The 26,676-nt window shown below is 36.5% G+C and overlaps 1 protein-coding gene across 2 annotated transcripts in view; it reads left to right on the forward strand.

Annotated features, from left to right (window-relative positions):
* TNKS2 (tankyrase 2) overlaps positions 1-26,676 on the forward strand; it is a 65,184-nt gene that overhangs the window by 23,068 nt on the left and 15,440 nt on the right. The window contains exons 8-20 of one of the 2 annotated variants that reach the window (XM_054503538.2): positions 3,921-4,107; positions 5,196-5,317; positions 7,817-7,908; positions 7,998-8,076; positions 10,752-10,923; positions 13,775-13,854; positions 17,414-17,559; positions 18,136-18,301; positions 19,019-19,238; positions 21,753-21,862; positions 22,586-22,774; positions 25,234-25,486; positions 26,363-26,445. In XM_054503538.2, the coding sequence (XP_054359513.1) occupies positions 3,921-4,107; positions 5,196-5,317; positions 7,817-7,908; positions 7,998-8,076; positions 10,752-10,923; positions 13,775-13,854; positions 17,414-17,559; positions 18,136-18,301; positions 19,019-19,238; positions 21,753-21,862; positions 22,586-22,774; positions 25,234-25,486; positions 26,363-26,445 (1,899 nt within the window). The remainder of the gene's footprint in view (positions 1-3,920; positions 4,108-5,195; positions 5,318-7,816; positions 7,909-7,997; positions 8,077-10,751; positions 10,924-13,774; positions 13,855-17,413; positions 17,560-18,135; positions 18,302-19,018; positions 19,239-21,752; positions 21,863-22,585; positions 22,775-25,233; positions 25,487-26,362; positions 26,446-26,676) is intronic. The other variant, XM_054503539.2, reaches the window with a different exon arrangement.

The following is a 26,676-nucleotide window of genomic DNA, read 5'->3' on the forward strand; positions in this document are numbered from 1 at the left end:
AAAATCATATAGAATAGCAGATAAAGTGATTCCATAATTTATAGCTAAAGGTGAAGTTTCAAAACTCTAAGAAGCAGTTTTTAGTGACTCATATTTTGTTAAAACCACCAGATATAATAGCAAGATTTGCCAGTTGTACTTTGAGTTGGAGCTGGCCCATTTGGTAAGGTTCACTTCTTCCAGTATGCTCAACAGCTGTTTAACAAACAGGTTCCCAAGACTAGCAAGAACCTTTTTTTTTTTTTTTTTTTTTTGGTTTTTGGTTTTTGGTTTTTTTTTTTTGAGACGGAGTCTTGCTTTGTCTCCCAGCCTGGAGTGCAGTGGCACAATCTCCGCTCACTGCAACCTCCGCCTCCTGGGTTCAAGCGATTCTCCTGCCTCAGCCTCCCAAGTACCTGGGATTACAGGTATGTGCCACCATGCCCAGCTAATTTTCTATTTTTAGTAGATACAGAGTTTCACCATGTTGGCCAGGCTGGTCTTGAACTCCAGACCTCAAGTGATCTGCCCACCTCAGCCTCCCAAAGTGCTGGGATTACAGACATGAGCCATCACACCCAGTCCAAAACTTCCTATTTTGATGCCTTTTAGATGAGAGTAGAAGATAAATATTATCTTTGGAAGTGGATCCCAGGATGTTACCTATACCCTTTAACTTCTGTTACCCTGCACCCATTCTACTCCTTCAGCACTTTTCCCCACTCTCAGCAGCTGTTACGGGAAGAGAAAGAGGACACTTGTTTCCGCTGCCTCTTTGGTTCCTTTCGGGCCTGCGTCTTATGAAATACATTTTCCCATAGAAACAACTTTATAATAATAATTAGATACTCTGAGTAGCGTATTAAACTTATAATGTGGCTGTAATGTTATACATTTGTAACAGTAATGCTTTTGCTTCTTGTAAAACTGAATCTTGACTCCAGCAGACCATTTGAAAGTTGCTATGGATAAGAATGAAACATCAAACAGATTGCACTTGGACTTAAAGACAACTGAGTGGTATTTTCCTAAGACCTAGTATTTTGCTGAATAAGAATGAAAGGCTGACTAGAGGTCATACCTACAGAGGGGGTTACCAGGGTAGTAAAGTTAAGAAAAGTCAGGAGAAAGCAAGTAGATAGGGATTGAGAATGCAGATTCTGAGCACTGCTGAGTCAATTGGCAACACTTGCCTAAATAGTTTGGCTACCAGAAGCTGGCATTTAACAGCAAACACCCAGTGACTGCTTTCCATGACCAGGGCATTTGCTAGCCATGGAAGGCACTAAGACATGATCCCTGGACAAAGCATTCAAATAATGAAGGTCTGGCTCTAACAGGCACAAGAATAACAGGGAATTCTCTTAACATTCTTCCTCATAGTCTCTGAATACTAGGAAGCAAGTAGACAGATCTGGCTAGAATGGAAGGAAAAATTATGTCAGATAGATTCATAATTAATTGAACCACTGTGCAGAGTGTTGACTGATATTTCTTTGCTTGGAAGGGAATGTTGGAACCTCCAGTGGGGCCTGAAGTTTCTATCTTTATTGTGGTGCACATTTTTATGGTTGACTTGATAAAAAATTAGAAGGAATGCTTATCCAGTTTGCAGATTAACATAAAGCTGGGAAGGATAACTAATATTCAAGTTGATAGAATCAAGGCTCAAAACCATCTCACCAGGCTCTAAGCTTTGGGTGAAGCCAGTAAGATTAATGGGGCTCAGCAAGGACACTTAAGTTCACGAAATAAGTCGCACAAGAACAAGATGGGAGAGGAGAAAATACTTTGGTGTTTACTTCTTGTTTAAACAATAACACAGAGTTTTTAAATGACCCATTAACTCAATTTAAGTATAAATTATAATGTGACAACTTAAAAAGCTGTCATAATTTTGTGCCAGTAGTAGAATAGTATTGCAAGCAAATATAAGCATGGATGCACTGTACTCTGCACACCCAAACCACACTGGAATCTATAGGCTCTCGGTTTGGTTTGGTTTGGGTTTTTTTGTTTTTGTTTTTGTTTTTTTGGTTTGGGGGGAGAGGGTCTCACTCTACCACCCAGGTTGGAGTGCAGTGGCGCAATCATGGCTCATTGCAGCCACGACCTTCCCAGGCTCAGGTGATCCTCCCACCTCAGCCTCCCAAGTAGCTGAAATTACAGGTGTGGTGCCACCACACATGTTAATTTTTTTATTTTTTGTAGAGATAGGTTTTCACCATGTTGCCTAGTTTGGTCTTGAACTCCTAAGCTCAAGCGATCCACCCACCTCGGCCTCCCAAAGTGCTGGAATTATAGGCATAAGCCACTGCCCCTGGCCTCAATTATTTTTTAATGAATTTTTTAAACTAAAGTATATTTAGTTGAGGGCCACCACGATAATAAGTGGAAACCATCTGATATGAAAGATCAGTGTCCTTTATGATGTCTTTTGCTCCAAAGGCAAATAGATGAAAGTTAAAAGTGCATATTTTAACTTAATATAGAAGAAAACTTTCTAACAACAGAAGTTCTCTAGTAATTATAAAAAGCCATGTTAGCTGCAAATTAGCTCCCCATTGTCAAAAATACTGAAAGAGTAAGAAGCTGGTTCACCTTAGTTGAATGCTGTAGAAGGAAATTTGTGTTTGATTGGTTAAACTAGTATGACTTCAGTGGTCCATACTTAGCCAACTCCAGTACTTGGAAATGGCTAAAATTAAAAAGCCTAACAATACAAAGTGTTAGCAAGGATATGTAGCAACTGGAACTCAAACGTTGCCACGTAGCAGTGGAACTCAAATGTTGCTGATGGCTGGCTGTATAAAGTGCTATAGCCACGTTAGAAGACTCTTTGACAGTTTCTAATAAAGTTAAACATATATCTACCGTGACAGCATATGTTCATAAAGAAATGTTTATGGTAGCTGATTTGTAACACAGGTTGAGTATCCATTATCTGAAATGCTTGGGACCAGAAGTGTTTTAGATTTCAGATATTTTTTGGATTTGAGAATATTTGCATATATACTACATAATGAGAAATCTTGAGGATGGAACCCAAGTCTGCACATGAAATTCACTTACGTTTCATATACACCTTATATACATAGCCTGAAGATGATTTTATATAACATTTTTAATAATTTTGTGCATGAATTAAGTTTGTGCGCATAAGGTTAGGTGTGGAATTTTCCACTTGTGTCGTCATGTCGGTATTCAAAAGTTTTGGATTTTGGAGTATTTTGCATTTCAGGTTTTCAGATTAGAGATACTCAACCAGCCAACTAGAAACAGTCCAAATCTCCATTAACAGGATGATAAATAAGCAAATTATGATATATGTATACTGTGAAATACCCCTCAACAATGAAAATGAACTACTTGTGCAACAACATGAATGAATCTCAGCAACATTATATGTATGAAAGAATCTAGACAAGTACATACGTTAGAAATTTATATTCTTCTATTCTTACAAAATTGAAGAACAGATATATCTAATATGTGGCCAGAATGGGGGCAGGAATTGTCTATAAAAGGAGCATGAGGAAACATTCTGGGGTAATGAAAGTGTCTTGTATCTTGATTTGGGTGATGGTATCACAGATATATACATTTGTCAGTATTCATCAAAGTTGTGTGTTTCACTGTATGTCAGCTATACCGTAAGAGGAGCATTCGTTCTTGGAAAAGATGCAGGTTAAATCTAAAGCTTCGTTCTTAACTGTTCTTAAAAGTAGAAAAGTTAAGTAGACCCTTGTTGGTAGGGCTAGCAATCAGCTACTGTTTTTTCTATTGGGAAAAATGTATACTCATTCTGAAATAATTGGCTTAAAAAGTGAACTTTGGAAACATAACCTGTTTTAGCTTGTATGATGTTAAATTACACAGTACGAATAATTCTGAATTCTTTTAAAAATTGAACATTAAATATATGCTTTTTTGCTCTCCAGCATGGTGCCTGTGTAAATGCAATGGACTTGTGGCAATTCACTCCTCTTCATGAGGCAGCTTCTAAGAACAGGGTTGAAGTATGTTCTCTTCTCTTAAGTTATGGTGCAGACCCAACACTGCTCAATTGTCACAATAAAAGTGCTATAGACTTGGCTCCCACACCACAGTTAAAAGAAAGATTAGCATGTGAGTATAAGATTATGAATGTTCAGGTAGGATATTATATCAATAAACTGAACATTTTTTCTTTCCTGTTTGTTTTTAGAAATGTTTAAATAATAGAATATTTTTCTTAGCCATGGGTATCCACTGTTGTTCAGCATATTTAATAATTTGGAAGTTTCTACTTAAGATGCTATGAAAAGAAAATATGTTTGTATTAATTTTTTCAAGTCAAGTTATATGCTTTTTATATGTACTGTATGAGACTTATTAGATCGTATGCCTTTGAAATGAAAGCATTTGGTTTGTTTTCATCGTTGATATGACTTTTCTGTTTAATCTATGAAGCTTATGAATTTGTGAAGTTAAAGCTTCATAAGATTGCCATCTTGTAAATAGTCTCCAGATCTTAACATCTGATATTCGTTGGCACCTGGGCCAAGTTCTTTGGTTTTCTGTCTATAGCTGAAGTAGATGTAGTGAGAAATAACCACATAGTTTGGATATGGTATTAGTGCATACAAATAAGCAACTTATATTGGATTTGTATTATCCTGGAATAACAAAGAATGATTGGTAGTTCCACAAGTCTGAAGAGTAAAAGAGAATCTTAAGGAAAACCTCTTTTATTTTTTCATCATCATAGGTGGCTTTTGCAGATATCCAACTTTTCTAGTTCCCAGTTCCCTGATGGTTTGAGCAAAGCTGTCTGTCTGCTATAGCCATGATGTCAGTGTAGAGATCACTATTTCTTTACTGAGAAAAATTTTGTGCTTGAAATATTCTAAAACGTCTCCAGTCTAGGAATATATTGTAGTACTCCAGATATCCCAAAATGAATTATGAATTAGAACAAACCATGAATCTGCCATGGGCTAAACCTGTGTATACTCTTGAGGCCATATGTCTATACAATTGCCCCATAACTTAGGGGAACTGGAGTACCACTGTCTGTTTTCAGGGGTTAAATTTGGAGAATATCTTTAGAGCCTCAATCCGGCTGTTTTGGAAGATTATTTTGAAAATAAGTTCAAGGAAAATACTAGATGTCTTTTAGATAAGCCTTTTCAATTTGATCTCGTTATAGATGTAAATGCTTTTTCTTCATCTAGATGAATTTAAAGGCCACTCGTTGCTGCAGGCTGCACGAGAAGCTGATGTTACTCGAATCAAAAAACATCTCTCTCTGGAAATGGTGAATTTCAAGCATCCTCAAACACATGAAACAGCATTGGTAATGTTTCAGATTTAAGTTTTTAAAATGCAGTAACCAAGAACATGCTAAACTAATCATAATATTCTACTTTTAGAACTAGCATTTTTTTGAGTCTGTAGTTTTAAAAAATTACTGCCTGTACAAATATTTTTTAAAAATTTAAACAATGCCAAAAAATAGACAGCCTCACCCTGCAGAAAGCAATGCTATTATCAGTTCGAGAATGCTCAGAAAAAAAAAAAATTCATATTCTGGCATGTATTATATGTAATGCTTTTATTATCATAAGTGATGCATACAGTTTGCCTTTTAGGGGCTATAAAAATGAATGCTTAGGTTAGAAAATTTGGAACCCAATGAAAATAATGAAAAATAAAATAAATACCACCATCCAGATGAAAACACTTGGTGTAGTCCTTCAAAATTAGATCTAGAATGTGAATGAAGTATTTTAGAGGTTACTTCCTTGATAGAGGTAATAATAACTGTGGAGCTATGACAAAATAGATGTGAGTAGAGAAGTCTAAGGAAAAACAGAAAAGAATGGGAGCTAATAGGGATACATGATAAAAGATAAGAGAGGGAATGGTAAAATCAGGGGCTACCTTAAAATTGAAAGGTAGAAAAAAAGAAACTTAAAGGTAGAAATTTAAAAGGAAGAAAGTAAATCCTGTTGTGTGAGTTGCAGAATGTGCTTCGGGTGAGAGAAGATAAGTAAGTTAATGTGTGTGATTTAACTGATTTAACCGATGGTAGCCTTACTTACCTGATACCTTTTATGAGAAGTTTTCTTCCTTATGCCATAATGTAAACTATGAAATTTATGTAGAAACCTACCTATAAAGCATTTTGGACCTTTTTACTGCTTGTAAGAAACATCTAAATTAAAAAAAAAATAGCAAAGCTGTAGACTAATAAGAAATGCTAGTACAAAATTAAAACCACAACAGCATTAAAACTGTACAAAGAAACATGCAAAGACTGACATGGAAAATTCTGGTCATAACTACTGTTAAGCAACTCATTTTTGTAATTAACCTTAAAACACACTAGGAGTTGTGTTGGTGAGTAGTTATGGTGCAGTAGCAGTTTCTTACAGGTTCCCAGAGATTTACAGGCCCTGCTCCAAGATGGTGCAGAGGAGTAGGGTGTAATTTGAGGTGGATATGATTTAAAAAAAAAGTCTTTAAAAAACCATGTCTGGTCTCTGTGCTTTCATGATAGGTGTCCTGGGATGGTTACCCTTAACCTACCAAAGGAACTATGTTCTCCGATTAGAATTGGTTTTATTTAGGGTAAAGGAATGATTTTGGTGACAGCAACATCAAAGAATGGATCTGCAGCAAAGTCATGAGGATCTGATAAGCTTTATGATTAACAACAGATTAAAATCAAAGAACAAATTTCATGTATACTGTGTTTTTAGATGTATAGAGCAACTTAGCTGAAAAATTACCCAGAACTTTTATTCTATAGGTTTTCAGGTTTCAGTTTTAATTTAACATATATACATTGATTTAGTCATGTATCATTCAGACATTATTGAACACCTATTGTGCAGATATTAGGCTTAGGCTTATAACTGGTAAATCTCTACTTCCTGTCTCCTTTCCTCCTGGATACATCATAGATAGAGATGCTGCAGCCTCAAACTCCAGATTATATCATTTTCCACCACTGATTTTGCAAAGAGGTAATGCATGCTCCTTATTCTGCCAAAGCAACTAGTTGAGAGAGATATAAATACTGCTCAGCTTATCAGCTGTATCAGTGCTATTACCAAACAGAATCCAGAGCTGATGAGTGTTTTTTTTTTTGTTTTTTTTTTTTGAGATAGAGTCTTGCTCTGTCGCCCAGGCTAGAGTGCAGTGGCATGATCTCAGCTCACTGCAACCTCCACCTCCCGGGTTCAAGTGATTCTCCTGTCTCAGCCTCGCGAGTAGCTAGGATTACAGGCACGTGCTACCACGGCTGGCTAATTTTTGTATTTTTAGTAGAGAGGGGGTTTCACTATGTTTGCCAGGCTGGTCTTGAACTCCTGACCTTAGGTGACCCGCCTGCCTCAGCCTCCCAAAGTGCTGGGATTACAGGCATGAGCCACTGCACCCGGCTATATTCTGTTATTTCTTCATGTAAAGAAACCTCAACCTTTGCAAGGGTGTTTTCTTAACCTTTAAAATATTGCATGAACACAATGCTACTTGGAAACAGTTTTGAAAAGGATATTGGTCACATTAAGGTTTTCATCACACCAATGGTAGCTTTTTCGAAGATACAGGACAACTGTAAAGTTTGATTGGAATATTTAATAATAGATATTATCTGATAGGTAGGATTTTCAGGTCCTGTCAGAATTTGGTTATTGTTGCAATTCAATCAGAAGTCAAGAGCAAAGTTGCGTCAAAAGTAAAACAGAAAGATTAAATAACTACTTGATTGTTCTTGATTGGAAACACGAATGTTCTTAAAATCAATTATGTATAGTCCTTGATTAATGCTGCAATTTAAATTATTTAGCATTGTGCTGCTGCATCTCCATATCCCAAAAGAAAGCAAATATGTGAACTGTTGCTAAGAAAAGGAGCAAACATCAATGAAAAGACTAAAGAGTAAGTATACATTTAATTATTGAATATTATGGAGATTTTACTCTTTTGGAAAATATATTCACTGTCTGGCTGATTTTTTTCTCTTTAAGATTCTTGACTCCTCTGCACGTGGCATCTGAGAAAGCTCATAATGATGTTGTTGAAGTAGTGGTGAAACATGAAGCAAAGGTATACTTCCTTTTTGGTAATCTTTGGTAATCCAATGAGTTATTTTTTATTTAGCAGGCAAAATGCCTGACTTCCTAAACTACTTTCTCATAAGTATTACTTTTTTTTCCTTATAATCTATGCTTAAGAATTGTCCTGCAGGTAACCTTTTCTATATCTAATTTTTGCTAGAACATCTATGGGTTTATTCAGATACACATTATTCCTGTATGTCCTCCCTCCTCCATTCCTTTTAACCACAGCCCACAGGTCAAAGTTATTCTTAAGGACTTTTCTGACCTATCATCTTTTCTAATCATCTTTTCTCACCCATATCTTCTAATTCTTGGTTGTCATGATAACTTCTGTTATTTTCCCCAACCACCGTTTTTGGTTTTTGTGTTTTGTGTTTTACCCTCTGTTATTTCTGTAACTAAGCCAAAGGACTTGAACGGAAGGAAATATATTATTTAAATAATTTGACTAAAAACATAATAGCTCCCCATGTTGATAAGTTACTGTTCTTGAGTTGGCATTTGTGCACAAAGCCTTTTATTCACCAATATGCTTTCATCAAGGCTAGAAATCATCTCTTACCCAGGAACTTTTAAAAGTACTACTCAGTAAAAGATATACATAGCATCTCAGATTGGAAGAGATGACAGTAGTCACCTAATTCAGCAGTTTTTACAGTTTTTAGCCACAGATACTTGCCTCCTTCAAACAAAATCTTTAGTTGAAATTCAGTATACTCTATAACAGAGAAAGAATAGATGTGCTGTGGATGAAGGGGGAAGAATAATAGACGCTCTTCTCCTTGGATGGCCCCTGAAGCCCTTCCATAAATGAACTTTGCAGAATAGTTTATTCTTACCTGTCTTTTCTTGAGTTTCCATTCATTCAAGGAACCATTTAGAGCTCTCCAGTTTCTTTTTGTGTTGCCTCTCTGTGTCTTAATTTCTCTTTGATTTGGGGGAATTCTTGATAATGTATAATCTTGATCTTTCCTATTGTAAATTATTGAATAAAATAAAGTTTATTTCTGCTTGACTGCTTGGCATATCTTGTCTCTCTGTTCTATAACTGTTTGTTGATTGCTGTTTTCATACTTGTGGTACATTACTTGAAGAATATCTGGATGCATATTGAATTAGAGTTGTGACACTCAGTGAAACAGTCTTGACTAGGGTGACCAACCATCCAGTTTTGTCCAGGACTTCAGGTTTTTTGGGAACACAGGACTTTCAGTGCTAAGACCAGGAAAGTCCTAGGCAAACCAGAACAAGTGGTCACCCTAATCCTAACACAAAGTGGTACCCAAATAGTTTTTTTTTTAAGTGAGTATTTTTCACATTTCAGCGAGTTAGGGTATGTGAATAAATAGTTTGATTGTCCTGAGCATTTTAAATCCATTTTTCAGGCCCTGTAAGCATGGAGACTAGCTATTCATACTCTAGTTTTAGGTTCATTGAGGTCTTGATTATATTCACATTCACATGTTATCTGATTCCATGAATATGAATTGGTCAGTGTCTCATAACACACTAGTGTCCACAGGATTGATTACTGAGGAACTTAATTTCTTAAGCTATGTTGAAGAATTATTTCCATAGCAGGAAGGTAGGGATAACGGTGGTGGAGTCTTACAGGTGATTTTTTTTATTGTGAAAAATTTCAAAGATATAACCAAGTAGAAAGAATTTTGCAGAAAATACCTGCCTACCACTTAGATTCTATTACTAACATTTTACTATAGTGTTTTATTACATATCTTTCCATTTTTTCCTCCATCCACCAATATATCTTATTTTTTCACACATTTCAAAGTAATCTGCAGACTATTCCTCCTAAATACTTCCGCATGCACATCAACTAGAGTTTAATCTTTGTTTACAGTTTTTCTTTAGATGTAAAATTTGCAGTGAAATGCAGAGATCTTAAACGGATGTTTGCTGAATTTTGACTAGTACATACACCTATGTAACCAAAACTCCTGTAGAGATATAGAACATTATCTCATGGCAGAAGTAATGCACAGTCCCAGGCAATCTCCACTTTGACAGATAACCATTTTATTTTTTCTGACATAAAAGTGCGTTCTAGGCCTTGACATACATGGAATCATACAAAATATACACTTTTGTGTAAGGCTTTTCCCATATTGTATGATGTTTTGGAGATTCATCCACGTATCAGTAGTTTGTTCCTTTTTATTGCTGAGTATTCCACTGTGTGACTATTCCATAGTATGTGTATCTATATATTTTACGTAATAAATAAGGGAGAAGATTAAGCCAATAGAAATAAGCATTTTAATGCTAATTTATCTCTGGCTTTGTTACTATTGTCTATCTTGGGGTTAAGCTTTACATTTCTACACTTTAGAGATCCGTAAAAATACATGAGTTCAACTTTCTTAGGCAATGTCTAGCTCTAAATATCTGTGAATGCTTTAATGATAAACACAACTACTATTCAGCTCTCACATTTAACCCAAAATTGAGTCTTCTGATGGTAGCCTTCATGACTTGGTAAATTTATTCTCTAGATTTGAGCAAAAATACTTGCTTTGGCATTGGATAATAGGCCTCATAAAAGAACTGAGACTTAAAAGTAGTAAAAAGTGTTAAATACATGATTGTATGGTTTTAAATTTTGCATTGCAGGCTAATTTCAATTTTTTCTGCATTGTTAAGGTTAATGCTCTGGATAATCTTGGTCAGACTTCTCTACACAGAGCTGCTTATTGTGGTCATCTACAAACCTGCCGCCTACTCCTGAGCTATGGGTGTGATCCTAACATTATATCCCTTCAGGGCTTTACTGCTTTACAGATGGGAAATGAAAATGTACAGCAACTCCTCCAAGGTATTATATGCTTCCATGAAATTGATTTTTTTTAATTAACCTTTAAAAATTTTTCGCATATCAGGTGTTACAGGTAAGAGTTGGTAATAAGAAAAATTGAGAATTTTTGGTTATTTCTTCTTAGGTTGTTATACTTTTAATCAGCTGAATATCCTCAGTCCCCAAAGGTCATTAAGTGATAATTATGATTTTTGTTCCAGTAGCATTTTCTGCCCAGTTTCTTAAGTTAAATATATGGCTTTCAAGTTTTTATCAAGAAAGTTTTAAGAGTAAGATAAAATGGTTGCTATTTATTTTTAAAGAAAGAAATTTTTAGATCCTACATATTCAAGGCAGGTAGAATTTGTATAAGGTAGCCAACTATTTGGCTTATTGAAACATTTAACAACTGAATACACTCATATTCATTACATCTTAAAAGATTTAGATCAAATATCTACACACTTGGCATAGACGAAACATTTCAGCCCGGATATCTGGTCCCATAAATTTTAAAGTATTTTTGTCTACATCTCTACTTTTATTAGAATTTAATGCAGTAGCTTTGACATCTGAAAGCTCAGATGAGAAAAATGTAATAGATTAAGCTTTTCTGTCTTTAACGGTAAATCCTTGATGATCTTTATGCCTTTGTTCTGGGAACCATGTTTTGAGAAACACTCCTTGAACAGATGAAAGCAGATTGATACAACCTCCTGGAATCTGCCAAAACTGTGAACTTTAAACAAGACTGTTTTCAAGATCCCCATTACTTCCCCCATACATCACACATTCATTTCATTGTCAGTTTTTGGGATGATAACACTGGTCCTATTCAGTTGGCTAGTGATAGAATGTAGTCTTGTCAGTTTTATGCTAGGTACCATTACATATAGCTTTTTACTTGCCTTTCCAACTAGTTTCTTACAATAAATTATTGAAGTGGAATTTCCAGGTCAAAGGGTAGCATAAAATTGTCAAATTCTATTAATAGAAAGCTGGTATTTCGCATTTTACAGTCGGAATATATGAAAGCACCTGTTTTCTGTCAGCACTAGATATTACAATTCTTAATATTTTCCTTGAGTGAATATGCATGTGTGAATTACAGAAGTAGTAGATTTTAATGCTAACTATAAAAGTCTCATCAGTGTAGCTCTCCATTTCCTCTCTGCCTACTAGCAGATGGAAAAAAAAGACATTTAATTTGCATTTCTGATTATGAGTAAGTTTGAACATAATTTTAATATGTTTATTGCCCGTTTCTCTTTGTTTTTGTTTTTTTTTCCAAGCAGGGTCTCGCACTGTCTCCCGGGCTGGAGTGCAATGGTGCGATCTCAGCTCACTGCAATCTCTGCCTCCTGGGTTCACATGGTTCTCCTGCCTCAGCCTCCCAAGTAGCTGGTATTATAGGTGCACACCACCGCACCCGGCTAATTTTTTGTATTTTTAGTAGAGACAGAGTTTCACTATGTTGGCCAGACTGGTCTTGAACTTCTGACCTTGTGCTCCCCCTGCCTCGGTCTCCCAAAGTGCTGGGATTACAGGCATGAGCCACCATGCCCGGCCTTTCTTTTTTTTTTTTATTTTCTTTTCTTTTATTTATTTATTTTTGAGATAGAGTCTCACTCTGTCACCCAGGCTGGAGTGCAGTGCTGCAGTCTTGGCTCACTGCAACCTCTGCCTCCCAGGTTCAAGTGATTCTCGTGCCTCACCCTCCTGAGTAGCTGAGATTACAGGCGTGTGCCTAACTTTTGTATTTTATGGGTTTTACCATGTTGCCCAGTCTGGTCTCCAACTCCTGACCTCAAGTAATCTGTCTGCCTCGGCCTCCCAAAGTGCTGGGATTACAGGCGTGAGCCACCATGCCCAGCCAACCATGTCTCTTTTTTGTATGTGTGAATTTCTTGTTCATATCTTTAGCTCATTTGTTGAAGCGTTTCAAAGTACTCCTTTCAGAAGAACACCATATATATATATGTATATATATATATATATGTATAATTTTTTTTTTTTTGAGACAGAGTTTCACTCTTGTTTCCCAGGCTAGGGTGCAATGGCATTATCTTGGCTCACTGTAGCCTCAAATATATTCTCTTAAAAGATGCATGTTACAGTTTGGTTTTTTCCCATTTTGTTCTTGTTTAATGCTGTTATTACCTGACATATTTTTCCAAATACCAATTTTCTTTTTTTTGATGCTGCTTTTGATGTACTGTTCCAAGAAGCTTTTTTATTCCGTGTTATGAAAATATTCCCCCGTTTTCTTCTAGTATTTTTAAGGTTTAATTTTTCATACTTACGTCTTTAATCCATCAGGAGTTTATTTTGTTCTAAGGTGCAAGGTAGATGTTTTCCTTTTCTGACACTTTAAATGAGCTGTAAACATAGAATTTCAGACCTGGAAATGATGTTGCATTTCTACTAGTCTACCTTATGTCTTTAGAACTAAAAAATCTGAGGCCCAGGAAGTTCCAGTGACTTGCTCCAGTTCAGATAGCTAATTAATGACAGAACCACAGTTAGATTTCTGTTTGCTCTCTTAATTTAATACTTTTGCACCATTCCAATGGCTTGCTTATAGAGCAGGCCATCTTTAGTCATCTACTTTATGTTCCTTTATATTGCTTACATCACATTTTATAATCATTATACACATTTACATATTTTGCTTATATGTGTTGTATTTCAAAGAGTTTTAAGATAATCTTATTTTTCCCTCCCCAACCCTCACCCCCTTACTACCATGGAGATTTTGTACATAATCTACCAAATTGTAAAAGAACTTTGCTTTCTGATGAGATGCCTTCCATAAAGCTTGGTTCCATCTTCCAAATAGAGGTTAGTCACTCTTTCTCTCTCTCTTTTTTAGAGGGTATCTCATTAGGTAATTCAGAGGCAGACAGACAATTGCTGGAAGCTGCAAAGGCTGGAGATGTCGAAACTGTAAAAGTAAGATACAATGTTATTTTTCTGTTAACTTTGGGTTTTTATTTTGACATTGTTATTTAATCTGTACTGTTATAATGAAGAGCCTGGTTTATTTGTATGTGCCTTGCCTTAAAAGGTCAATAATACAATCTTAATTGTTCTCTACAAATGAGTAGCCTTAAGAAATGAAAGAAAAAGATTCACTTTCACCTGCATCCCAGTGAATATTACATTCACAAATATAAATAAATTCAGGTAATACCAAATGGGTTTTACTTGAAGAACCTATTCATTTGTCCCTTTAACAGAATAAAGTTTATCAAATTATTTTATATTAGTTTACATATGACACATAAAACAAGAAAGGGGAAAAACAGTGTATCACTTCTGTCTATAGATTTCTTCTGATTTCTTTATTTCTTTACCCCCTCTACCTCTAGGGATCCAGGGCTTAGTATAATAATAATGTTGCCACTTCTCTTTCCCAGGGCTTGCAACTTCAGCTCTTACCTGTTTCTCCGACAAGAGTCTTCCCCAGAGTAACCCTTCTTAACTGTTTTGACTCTTACTGTAGAAATATGTATGTAAAACTGGGCACAGTGGCTCACGCCTGTCTGTAATCCCAGCACTTTGTGAGGCTGAGGAGGGTGGATCACGTGAGGTTAGGAGTTTGAGACCAGCCTGGCCAACATGGCGAAACCCCATCTCTACTAAAGACACAAAAATTAGCCAGGCATAGTGGCATGCACCTGTAATCCCAGGTACTTGGGAGGCTGAGACAGTATAGACATCTCAGATAACTTCAGATTTGTTTTTTAAATTCATTTCTCACAGAAAAATGCAACTATCATGCAGTTTTATTATTTGACATGTTTTTATTTTGATCCTCATTATTCTCATTCCCTTAAGTAGGAGGCTAATAGGATGTTGAAGGGAGGATTTTGTTTCTATTACTGCTGACTTGTGGAAGTACAAATCACTTGAGTTAAAAGGTTGTGAACTGATTTTTTTTTTTTTCAGGACACATGAAAATTAAGTTGAAAGCAATTAGCTGATTTTTTTTTTTTTTTTTTTTTTGGTGTTTGTGGGCAGGGAGAGATACAGAATTGTAAATGCTCATTCTCTTAAATATATTAAAGAACATAAAACTATATTTGGTAACATGTTAAAGACTAAACTTTGTTTTTATAAACATAGAGGGAGTCCAGAGGAGGGGATAGATAAAGAGGAGATGAAGATGGGGGGCAGGAAATGGACTTAGAGAACACAGTAATGCCATTGGATTCAGGAAAACCTGTGCCAGGTATCAGGCTTTCTTCCCTCCCCTCTGCTTTTAAAATCACTTGATGGACATTTATCTCCATCAGCCATTCTTCTTATCTACCTCCAGACAGATGGCTCTGTACGAATCACTGGGACAAGAACATCTGCGTATTACCTAATGAACACTTAACTATTGTGCTCAGTTGTGTTTGTACACTGATAATCCACCAGGCTGGATACTTTATTCGACACATGCTATTAGAAAACCTGTCTCAGAGTGGACAAAATTAAACTGACAGGTATAGAGTAGAATGGCCTGTGATAACTACCAAATCAAGCAGCACCAGGTAGACATGTTAAAAATAGTCGTTTCTGGGGACCTGACTTGAGACGCACTGAAATACCATCTCTTGAATGGGGCCCTGAATCTGTATATCTAGCCAGATCTTATTTGGGAAGCACAGAAGAGCTTTTTACCAGGACAATGATTAATCCTCTTGAGGTAAACCCACTGATAGCAGGCTCCTTTATTTTATTGAGCTTAGGTTATCCCCACTTTGGGAGTAGGATAGTAGAAAGGGGGAAAGAGTTTTTACTAATATGGATATGTTCCTTTTGTTTGTTTGTTTGTTTGAGATGGAGTTTCACTCTTATTGCCCAGGCTGGAGTGCAATTGCACAATCTCAGCTCACAGCAACCTCCACCTCCCGGGTTCAAGCGATTCTCTTGCTTCAGCCTCCTGAGTAGCTGGCATTACAGGCGCCCGCCACCACGCCCCGATAATTTTTTGTATTTTTAGTAGAGATGGTTTCACTGTGTTGGCCAGGCTGGTCTCGAACTCCTGACCTCAGGTGATCCACCCGCCTGGCCTCCCAAAGTGCTGGGATTACAGGCATGAGCCACCGTGCCCGGCCTAAGATGGATATATTCTTTTGATTCTTGAAGCACTCTGATTTACTATCTATGTTGCTTTTCTTCCCCAAACTTTCATACTTTTCATAACTACACTTCCTCGTCTGAACCAAAGAACACAGAAAATTGACCGTTTTCTTAATTCTCCCCAGGACTGTATAAACCATCAGCATTTTTTTTTTCTTTTTTGGAGATGGAGTCTGGGTTGGTCACCCATGCTGGAGTGCGGTGGCACTATCTCAGCTCACTGCAACCGCTGTCTCCCAGGTTCAAGCGATTCTCCTGCTTCACCCTCCCAAGTAGTAGAGACAGGGTTTTGCCATGTTGGCCAGGCTGGTCTCAAACTCCTGGCCTCAAGTGATCTGCCCGCCCGCCTCAGCCTCCCAAAGTGCTGTGATTACAGGCATGAGCCGCCGCATTCAGCCTAACCATCAGCATTCTATTAGTTATTTCATTCCATATAGAGTGGTATGGTTACTAAACCACCAGCATCAGCATCACCCAAGAACTTGTTAGAAGTGGAGATTTTTAGGCTCCACACCAGTTACACTGAAAATTTGAGGGTTGGACCCAATGCACATTAGAGTTGGAGAACCACTGCTTTAAAGGAGTACTTTTCAAACTTTAATGTGTTTCCATACTACCTAGGGATCTTGTTAAAGGGCAAATTCTGACTCAGTAGATAGAGATCTGAGATTCTGAATTCTTAATAAACTCCTTGGTAATGCTGGTACTACCATAATCTCATGTACCTCTATGTATATTTGCCACAAAATGCAAGTTACACTTGCTGATTATTGGCACTTAGTTTACCTGTATATATATATATACATATATATATATAGTAGCGGTAATGATAAAATTTACCCTTGAGCTTTAGAAAAAGTAGAATATAAAGGCATACGTGAGACCAGGCACGGTGGCTCACACTTGTAATCCTAGCATTTGGAAGGCCAAGGTGGGAGGATCCCTTGAGGCTAGGAGTTCGAGACCAGCCTGGCCAACATGGTGAAACCCCGCCTCTCCTAAAAATATAAAAATTAGCCAGGTGTGCTGGCATGTGCCTATAGTCCCTGCTACTCGGGAGGCTGAGGCAGGAGAATTGCTTGAACCCAGGAAACAGAGGTTGCAGTGAACTGAGATTGCGCCACTGCACCCCAGCCTGGGCAAGAGAGACTCTGTCTCAAAAAAATAATAAGACAAAAAAAAAGGCATAGATGAGAGGACCAGAGGGATTCCGAGTAAATGACAAGATGAAGTAAGAATACTAAATAGTTTCTGAGAATACTGATTTAATAAGACAAGAAAATAAGTCAGACACTTTGAAAATTCCTACTAAATGACTTGAAACAAGAAATAAGAATATGTAGATGTAGTATCATGTATGTTGTGTTTTGTCCTTCAGAAACTGTGTACTGTTCAGAGTGTCAACTGCAGAGACATTGAAGGGCGTCAGTCTACACCACTTCATTTTGCAGCTGGGTATAACAGAGTGTCCGTAGTGGAATATCTGCTACAGCATGGAGCTGATGTGCATGCTAAAGATAAAGGGTAAATGCCAACGATTATTATGGACTCTCTTCCTTACTTTTACTTGACCTTTTTAGGAAAACCTGGAAATATGATATGTTTTATTTTTCAAGGAAGCCTGTTTCCTAACATTGGCCTAAATATTAAATAGAGCTTCTTAATTTCAATTAAGATTTTATATGGTTAGCATTCATATAAAGACTTTACTGGCATAATGTCTGGGAATTTTATAATGGCCAAGGAGATTATAACATTAGTGTGATATTGACTTTTAATGTAGTATATTTTTCAGTTTTCATGGAGCGTTTTTGAATTCTTCCAGTTTATCTTGAAGTTATTTTTTATTAAAAATATACAATTCTAGATGTTGCATATATGGATGAATGTTATAGTCTCTGCATTTAAAACATTTTTTAAATGTTCTCCCCGACTCACCAAAAAAGAACTTATTTCTGCCTTAAATAGATTTAGGTTCTACAAAGTATGATCAGTATAATTCCTTATGTAGTTCAAGAATTATCTTTCATCAGTTATATGTAATTATTTAAATTAAAACATGTTCTTCTGTGGCATTATTGTTCATTTATTACTTTTCAGAGGCCTTGTACCTTTGCACAATGCATGTTCTTATGGACATTATGAAGTTGCAGAACTTCTTGTTAAACATGGAGCAGTAGTTAATGTAGCTGATTTATGGAAATTTACACCTTTACATGAAGCAGCAGCAAAAGGAAAATATGAAATTTGCAAACTTCTGCTCCAGGTATATTTAAATACTTAACTGTAAACAGTATGAATTACATAGCATATGTTTATGGTTTTCTAAATAATTCTAGTATAAACTTAAACTAGTAAGCGATGGGAAGCAATGTTATCTAATTCTCTACCTAGATTTTAGACTAAATATCATAAACATTATTTTATATTTTAATCCACAAGTATGTTTACTAGCACCTAGAGTTATTTTTGTCTAGAGCCAACTATCCTGTGATAGTTCTCTTATTATTTTTAGTTTTTCTCTTTAGTACTTTAACCTAAAAATATTTGATGAATTATTTACTTACAAGCCAGATTTATTTAGCATTGATAAAATGGATGATACTGGTTCAGTACAGATACCAGTGGATGTTTTACAATAACAAGAATACAGAGATTTATACTTTATTTAAATGTTCATGAAAAGTAAAAATAGTATAACATGAAAGTTAATTTTTAATGAAATATGACATTTTGAATGTAGTTTAAAATTTTGACTACATTAATGCATTAGAAAAATCCAGTAATATTTAACTGCCTCTGTATTCTTTTTATAGTAATTCTGTGTATAAAGTAAACATTAGTAACAGTGATGTTAACCTTTAAGGTAGAGTCTCAATATAAATTTAGTTTTTCTTTGGTATAGTTACATTGACTATTTTCTCATTGACCAAAGGCACATTTAAGCCATTTCCCCCTTTTTTTCTGTTTTTCACATGCCTAGCATGGTGCAGACCCTACAAAAAAAAACAGGGATGGAAATACTCCTTTGGATCTTGTTAAAGATGGAGATACAGATATTCAAGATCTGCTTAGGGGAGATGCAGCTTTGCTAGATGCTGCCAAGAAGGGTTGTTTAGCCAGAGTGAAGAAGTTGTCTTCTCCTGATAATGTAAATTGCCGTGATACCCAAGGCAGACATTCAACACCTTTACATTTAGCAGGTAAGTGAATGAAGTTTCACAGATTTAGGCTGGTAGTATCTGAGATTCATTTTACCCAGGTAAAATATTTTCTGTAACTAAACTTTAAAAATTCAAATCAGGCCAAGCACAGTGGCTCACACTTGTAATCCCAACACTTTATGAGGCCAAGGCAGGAGGATTGCTTGACCCCAGGAGTTTGAGAGCAGCCTGGGCAACATGGCAAAACTGCACCTCTATAAAAAATTACAAAAATTAGCCAGGAGTGGTGGTGTGCACCTGTAGTCCCAGCTATTCAGGAGGCTGAGGTGGGAAGATTGAGCCCAGGAGGTCACGGATGCAATGAGCCTTGATTGTGCCACTGTACTCCAGCAACAAAGTGAGACCCTGTCTCAAAAAATTAAAAAAAAAAAAATTCAAATCAAGTATCTTCTAATGCCACCATTATACTGTTTAGTATATTTGTACAGGACAACCGTACTTGAAGCTATTAGCTGAGTTCGAGTTCACTTTATTACTAGTATGTTACATTCAGTAAGAACAATTGAAGTAGGCTCTGCCAGTCCCCATGTGCTTTGGGAATCATTATTCCAGGTCATCGTTTTATTGGTATCACCTTTGGTAAACAAGTTTTGAAAAATATGCCTACTTGAGCCCGCCTTCCTTATAGGAAGCTAAAGCTTTCTATTCTTCCTGATGATAGCTGCTAAGCACAAGCAGGAAAAAAAAAAAAAACTCAAAACTTTCAGAAGTTACATAAGCCTCTCACCAAAGTTATCTGTTGTTTTGGTTTGTGAGAGTTCTCATAACAACATACCAAAGACCAGGTGGTTTAAACAACAGAAATTTGTTTTCTCACAGTTCTGGAGGCTAGGAGTCCAAGTTCAAGGTGTTGGCAGAGTTGGTTTCTTCTGAAATCCCCTCTTGGCTTGCAGCTGTCTACCTTCTCAGTGTGTCCTCCCATGGAACGTGGTGTCTCTTTCTATATGTCCTAGTCTCTACTTTTAAGGAAACCAGTCAGATTAGATTAGAGCCCACCCTAATGGGCTCATTTTAACTTTTTTAGCTCTTTAAAGGCTCTGTCTCCAAATAGAGTCATATTCTAAGATACTGGGGTAAAGGGCTTCAACATAAGAATTTTACAGGGTACAATTCATTTCGTAACATTTGTCTTAAGGTTTCACTCATAAAACTGGCACAGTGTACCTTTGTTTTCAGTGCAAATATACAATATATTGTGGTTTCAGTACAGCTTTTTCAGCTGCATTACAGATGTTAGGAAATCATTAAAATCACTGAGCTATAGCTAATACCTCAGTGGAGTTCCATCATAGGCACAGTGGACTCATACAAGTTTGTCTAAATATACATGATTTAAACATGGTATAAAAAGAAGAAAAAATAGTGCAAAATTTCTGCCATTTCGTGTAGTGTGGGAGATGGAAATCTATTATGTTCATTTCAGTCTTGTATTATAACTTGGTGTTACACATGATTTTTACCTTTAAATTCTCACTCCATGTAAGTTGAGACCTCACTGTCCAAAGAAACCAATTACTCTATGTGTCTTTCAAGTATTTTGGAAGTGATAAGCCACAAATGCTAACATGGTGAGAAAAAGCTTTACTTCCACTGGCTATCAGGAGTTTCTAGTCCATGCAAGACAAAATATGACCTGACCTCTGATTGGAAGTTGTGCTGTGCATATTTATGTTAGCTTTTATATCTTTCTTGTAGCTTATCTAGAACACTTAACATTACTGTGTCCAAGTTGTCTTTGTAAGTCACAAATAATTTATGTGCACAAAATATTTCTGTCCACTTCTGCAGTGTTAAATACCATACCTTGAGACCTAGAAAGACTTTCAGATTAATGTAATATGGTAGCTTTATAATTGTATTCTTCTTTACTTGATCTTTTTAAATTCTTTTGCTTTAAATCCTTTAGCAAAAGGATAAAAACTATAATAGAAATAAGTTTTATTTCATGGCTTTAACAGCACCTAAGTTCCTCTACTAGACTTGCAGAGATGTGTACCTCTGAGTTCTCTCTAGCAAAAAAGCATGCTCTTGTGGCCTTCTGGGGAAGAGGACTCTGAGACCCACTCTGGTTTGACTTGTATGTGATTGCAGACCTTTGACTTGCAGCCTCTGAGACCCATGTACCTGAGTTCAAGAAGTGGTATGTAACACCTATGAAGGCAGAGACTTTGGTAGGAAGGTTTTCATAGGAAAGATACAAGCAAATCAGTCAATATAATTTTGGGAATCTACAAAGCTAATTGATAACACAAAAAGCTTCCAACTTGAGGCAAGGGGGAAGTGTTTTCCAGAAGGTAAATTGTTAATAGAGTCCAATGAGCTATTTCAGATTTATACAAAATCTCTTTTTTTATATTTTCAGTAATGTCTATGCCTTATAAATACATATATATGTATTCATATAATGACTTTTTTATATTAACAAGTGGAAGTATTATGACATAAGACTAAAAAAAAAACAAGTAAAGTAATTTTACTTCTTTTCTAAATTAGCTGGTTATAATAATTTAGAAGTTGCAGAGTATTTGTTACAACACGGAGCTGATGTGAATGCCCAAGACAAAGGAGGACTTATTCCTTTACATAATGCAGCATCTTACGGGGTAAGTTCTTCCGTGTTACCTTTAAAAATTTGTGGAATTTTAAAGTGAAAGTCAGTATTGCAACTCAAATGGAATGTAGTTTGATGTTCTCATTTTACAGAGAAGTAAGTGGGAGAGCTAAAGAAGTTAAATAACTTCCAAATTTCGCTTCTGAATCTGTTCTAAGCTTGCTGTGTGATATGCGGCGTATTGTTGTTTGTTTTATTGTCTGCCTTAACACCTGTCTCTTATTTTCAGTGAGATGTTGGTGATTGTGTTTATTTGTTGGTACTCAGAAAATCCACTGGGGCACCAACGGGGTAGATGGAATCTGTACAGATTCAGATGCGTTGTTCCTGACTTGTCATAGTCCAATGTTACATTCAAAATTGACCATCTTCAATGGTATAGTTTGAATAATTGAGGAAGATTGCTGCTTTATAAATTGACATTTAGTAGTTATAACATTTGAATAAATTAAAAATGATTGAAGTCATATTAGTCTAGTTTCCTGCTAAATAGAATTCCTAACTCTTTTCTAGATAGTTTCTCAAGTTATTGAAATGTCCACTGTAATTTTTAATCAGCTACCCATAAGTTGTGATGTTGGGGAGAAAGAGTTTTTCTTTTCATTTCCAGAGTAAGTTTGAAAATGTGGAAGTAGGTACACAACTCGTTTCTTCTTAAGAAAGTAAAGTGTGACAAAATAATATTTCAGACCGTAACGGGTATTTTCTTTTACAGCATGTAGATGTAGCAGCTCTACTAATAAAGTATAATGCATGTGTCAATGCCACGGACAAATGGGCTTTCACACCTTTGCACGAAGCAGCCCAAAAGGGACGAACACAGCTTTGTGCTTTGTTGCTAGCCCATGGAGCTGACCCAACTCTTAAAAATCAGGAAGGACAAACACCTTTAGATTTAGTTTCAGTAAGTGATGGGCTTTTTGAAAAATCTCAGTGTTTTTCTGACTTTTTAAAATTCACTTGATGTTATTATAGAATGTCTTTATAGTCAATGTGAATGGCAAAACCTGGGTTTTAGCCCAATTTTAATGTAAGAGTTCTTTAGTATTAAAATATAATAGAATTATAAAGTAATATAATTATTCTTCTGTAGAATAGAATTATCCATCAGTTATTATATACTGAGTATTTTGGAAATAGGAAAAAGAAGTACATGATATAACTGCTTACGTTAGTTAGGAAACTAAACAGACCCAGGCCCTCAGAGAATGCTGTTACTTAACAATGCATACAGCGCAAGATGGTACAGACCATGGGTCTTACACACGGCCCCAACTGGGAACATTGCCCCCAAGGTGTAATCACAAAGCCTGCTGCCAGTAGAGATTCCTTTTCCTCCCACACTGCCTCATCCCAGAGTTCTTGTTGCTCACCCTACCTTAACTGTTCATGAAACAAGCCTATTATCCACTTTGCTGTGGAGGTCCTGTTTTCCTTCCCCTCTCTCCGGAGCATGGAGCAGGTGTAGGAGCTTCCACTGAACCTTCCACCTCTGCTTTGGGCACTGAAGCAGATGCCTGTCTTGCCTCTACCACTGAGGACATTGACTAGAGCAGTGGAAAGAAAGGAGGAAGGAATTCTTTTTGAGATGAGAAGGAAGGGGAATCTTTTCTGCACACTGCTTTCTACTGAGAGAGATTGCATTGTTCCACATTACAATAAGAAACTGAGGTAGTTCAGCTGCATTGGGGCTTAAGTAGATTTTTCTCAGTCAGCTAACAACCCAGCCATATTTACAACATTATCTCTTCAGGGAAATATCTTTCTAGTTCCAAGTTACCTTAAAAGTGAACATTTGGAATTCATTCCACCCGTATGTTAGTCGACCAGATGCAATTAAGTTACAATGAAGCAAAATGCTGTAGAGAACGTACAGGGGCTTTAGAGTCAGACAGACTGGGCCTAGAATTCCAGCTGCACCATTTAAGTTGTACAATCTTATGAACTGCCTAACCTCTAAACCTTAGTTACCTCATCTATAGATAGAAGTAAAATATATCTGGTTAGTATGAGAATTAAATGGGGTAATTTACTTAAAGTCTTTGGCGTGGTATCAGGTACATAAAAAGCACTCAATAAGTGGTACTATTATTACAAACAAATGTCATTTACAAACTGTGAATGCAATGGGAATGCATAGACTGGGGGAAGAGAAAGGTGATGACTGGAATAGGCAGAACAAATGACTATGAAACAAGTACTGATTTACTCCTTGCTGAATATTAGTTGAACGTTATGAAAGAAGAGTACATATTACTAATTAAACAAATTAATGTACCAATAAATGTGAGGACTTTTTTCCATTCTAGCAGATTTTTTTTTTAATTTTTATTTATTATTATTTTTTTGAGACGGAAGTCTCACTCTGTCACCCAGACTGTAGTGCAGTGGCACAATCTGGGCTCACTGCAACCTCTGCCTCCCAGGTTCAAATGATTCTCCCGCCTCAGCCTCCCAAGTAGCTGGGATTACAGGCATGCACCACCACACCCGGCTAATAATTTTTGTATTTTCAGTAGAAATGGGGTTTCACCATGTTGGCCAGGCTGGCCTCAAACTCCTGACCTCAAGTGATCCACCCACCTCGGCTTCCCAAAGTGCTGGGATTACAGGCATAAGCCACTGCACCCAGCCCCATTCTAGCGGATTTGATTAAAATGATTATCTTTTCTACCCACTTCCTCTCCAAAAAACTTTCAATTTTAAGGAACAAATACATTGCTGAATATTTTCCAGAAAATACAAACAATTCTGTTTGCTAAAGTTCTGTGTAGGTTGAATTACTTCTTTCAGAGTAACTACAATAGGACTAAAATCTCTTACCTTTTAAAATTTATATTTCTGTAATTCGTTGTGCTTCTCAGTCACAATATCAGAATTAGGGTTTTGTTCATGCTTTGCCATATTTAAATTATATTTTGACAATATGTGTTTTGGAAGAGATGTTCTCAGTTATGTCTTATATTTTAATAACAGTTTAGCTGGATACAGGTTGAATATCCCTTATCGGAAATGGTTACAACCAGATGTGTTTTCGGCTTTTGGATTTTTTTTTCAGATTTTGAAATATTATACTCAAGCATTATACTTACTGTTGAGCATCCCCGATCCCAAAATCTGAAATCCAAAATGCTCCAATAAACATTTCCTTTGAGCTTCACGTCAACATTTTAAAATTTTCAGATTTGGGATGTTTGACCTGTATTAACCTGTTTGCTTCACTTTTTAAAATGAATAATCCTCCATTGTGATAATCCTGGCACAAATTGCTGGGTTTTTTCATATTTCTAAATATATTTTATTAGGTATAATAGCATTTTAAAACTTGCTTATGGCAGATGTTGTCTCTGACACGTATCCTAGGCGGATGATGTCAGCGCTCTTCTGACAGCAGCCATGCCCCCGTCTGCTCTGCCCTCTTGTTACAAGCCTCAAGTGCTCAATGGTGTGAGAAGCCCAGGAGCCCCTGCAGATGCTCTCTCTTCAGGTCCATCTAGCCCATCAAGCCTTTCTGCAGCCAGCAGTCTTGACAACTTATCTGGGAGTTTTTCAGAACTGTCTTCAGTAGTTAGTTCAAGTGGAACAGAGGGTACTTCCAGTTTGGAGAAAAAGGAGGGTGAGACGTTCTACAAAAATAACTTTCTAACTGGTATTGTAGCCCCATATTTGTCATTTGGGATGCTAAAAAGTCATTTTTAACCTTGAATACAAGGTATTAATATCAAATTAGTTAACATAGCCTTAAAAAGGTTTAACCTTGTATTGCTTTCTTCCTTCCAAGTTGACAGTTGAAGAGTCTTGTGCTACTAACCTACTATTTATTTATTTATTTTTGAGATGGAGTTTTGCTTTTGTCGCCCAGACTAGAGTGCAGTGGCGCGATCTCGGCTCACTGCAACCTCTGCCTCAAGGGTTCAAGCAATGCTCCTGTCTCAGCCTCCCGAGTAGCTGAAATTGCAAGCACCCACCACCACGCCCGGCTAATTTTTGTAGTTTTAGTAGAGAGGGGATTTCACCATTTTGGCCAGACTGATCTTGAACTCCTGACCTCAGGTGATCCACCTGCCTCGGCCTCCCAAAGTGCTGGGATTATAGGCGTGAGCCACTGCCCCCTGCCCTTGATCTACTCTTTAGATGTAAACCTTTTCTGTTAAAATTCATCTCACCTTATGCAACAATGTGGAGCTTGTTTTCATAAACTTTTTTGTGAAGTAGCTTACATCCTGAAAGATAGGAAAACTGGTTTTAAAAATATAGATGCAATTAAAAACAAAGTTTAAAATAAAAATGAGAGCACTGAGACTGCCCCATTGATTAACTTTTTTCTAATGTTGAAATTTTATAGCTTTCTCTTGTTCAGTATTATATCCTAAGTGGCTATTAATATTATTTTCTTCATATATGGTAACATTACAAGACTTTATTGTTATAGTGATGAAATACATTATTCTGATGTGAAATTCCATTTGTTTTGGATTTTTTTATTTCCCAGTTCCAGGAGTAGATTTTAGCATAACTCAATTCCTAAGGAATCTTGGACTTGAGCACCTAATGGATATATTTGAGAGAGAACAGGTGAGTAGATAAATCATATCGTTTGGATTAGTGTTTTATGGAAACTCAAGGAAAATTTGGAACATACTTGAAATGAGCTGAATCATGTAAGCTATTGGGGGAGAATGTTTTTTAAGAAATGACATCAGTCAGCCTTCTAATTTGGCTTGACCGTGAAACTTCCATTTAGTTTATTAGCACACAATTGACTCGAGTAGTAATGGTGAAGTAGCTTTCTTGAATGGAAAGTTT

The sequence above is a fragment of the Pongo pygmaeus genome, chromosome 8, assembly GCF_028885625.2.
Source record: "Pongo pygmaeus isolate AG05252 chromosome 8, NHGRI_mPonPyg2-v2.0_pri, whole genome shotgun sequence".
NCBI lineage: Eukaryota > Metazoa > Chordata > Mammalia > Primates > Hominidae > Pongo > Pongo pygmaeus.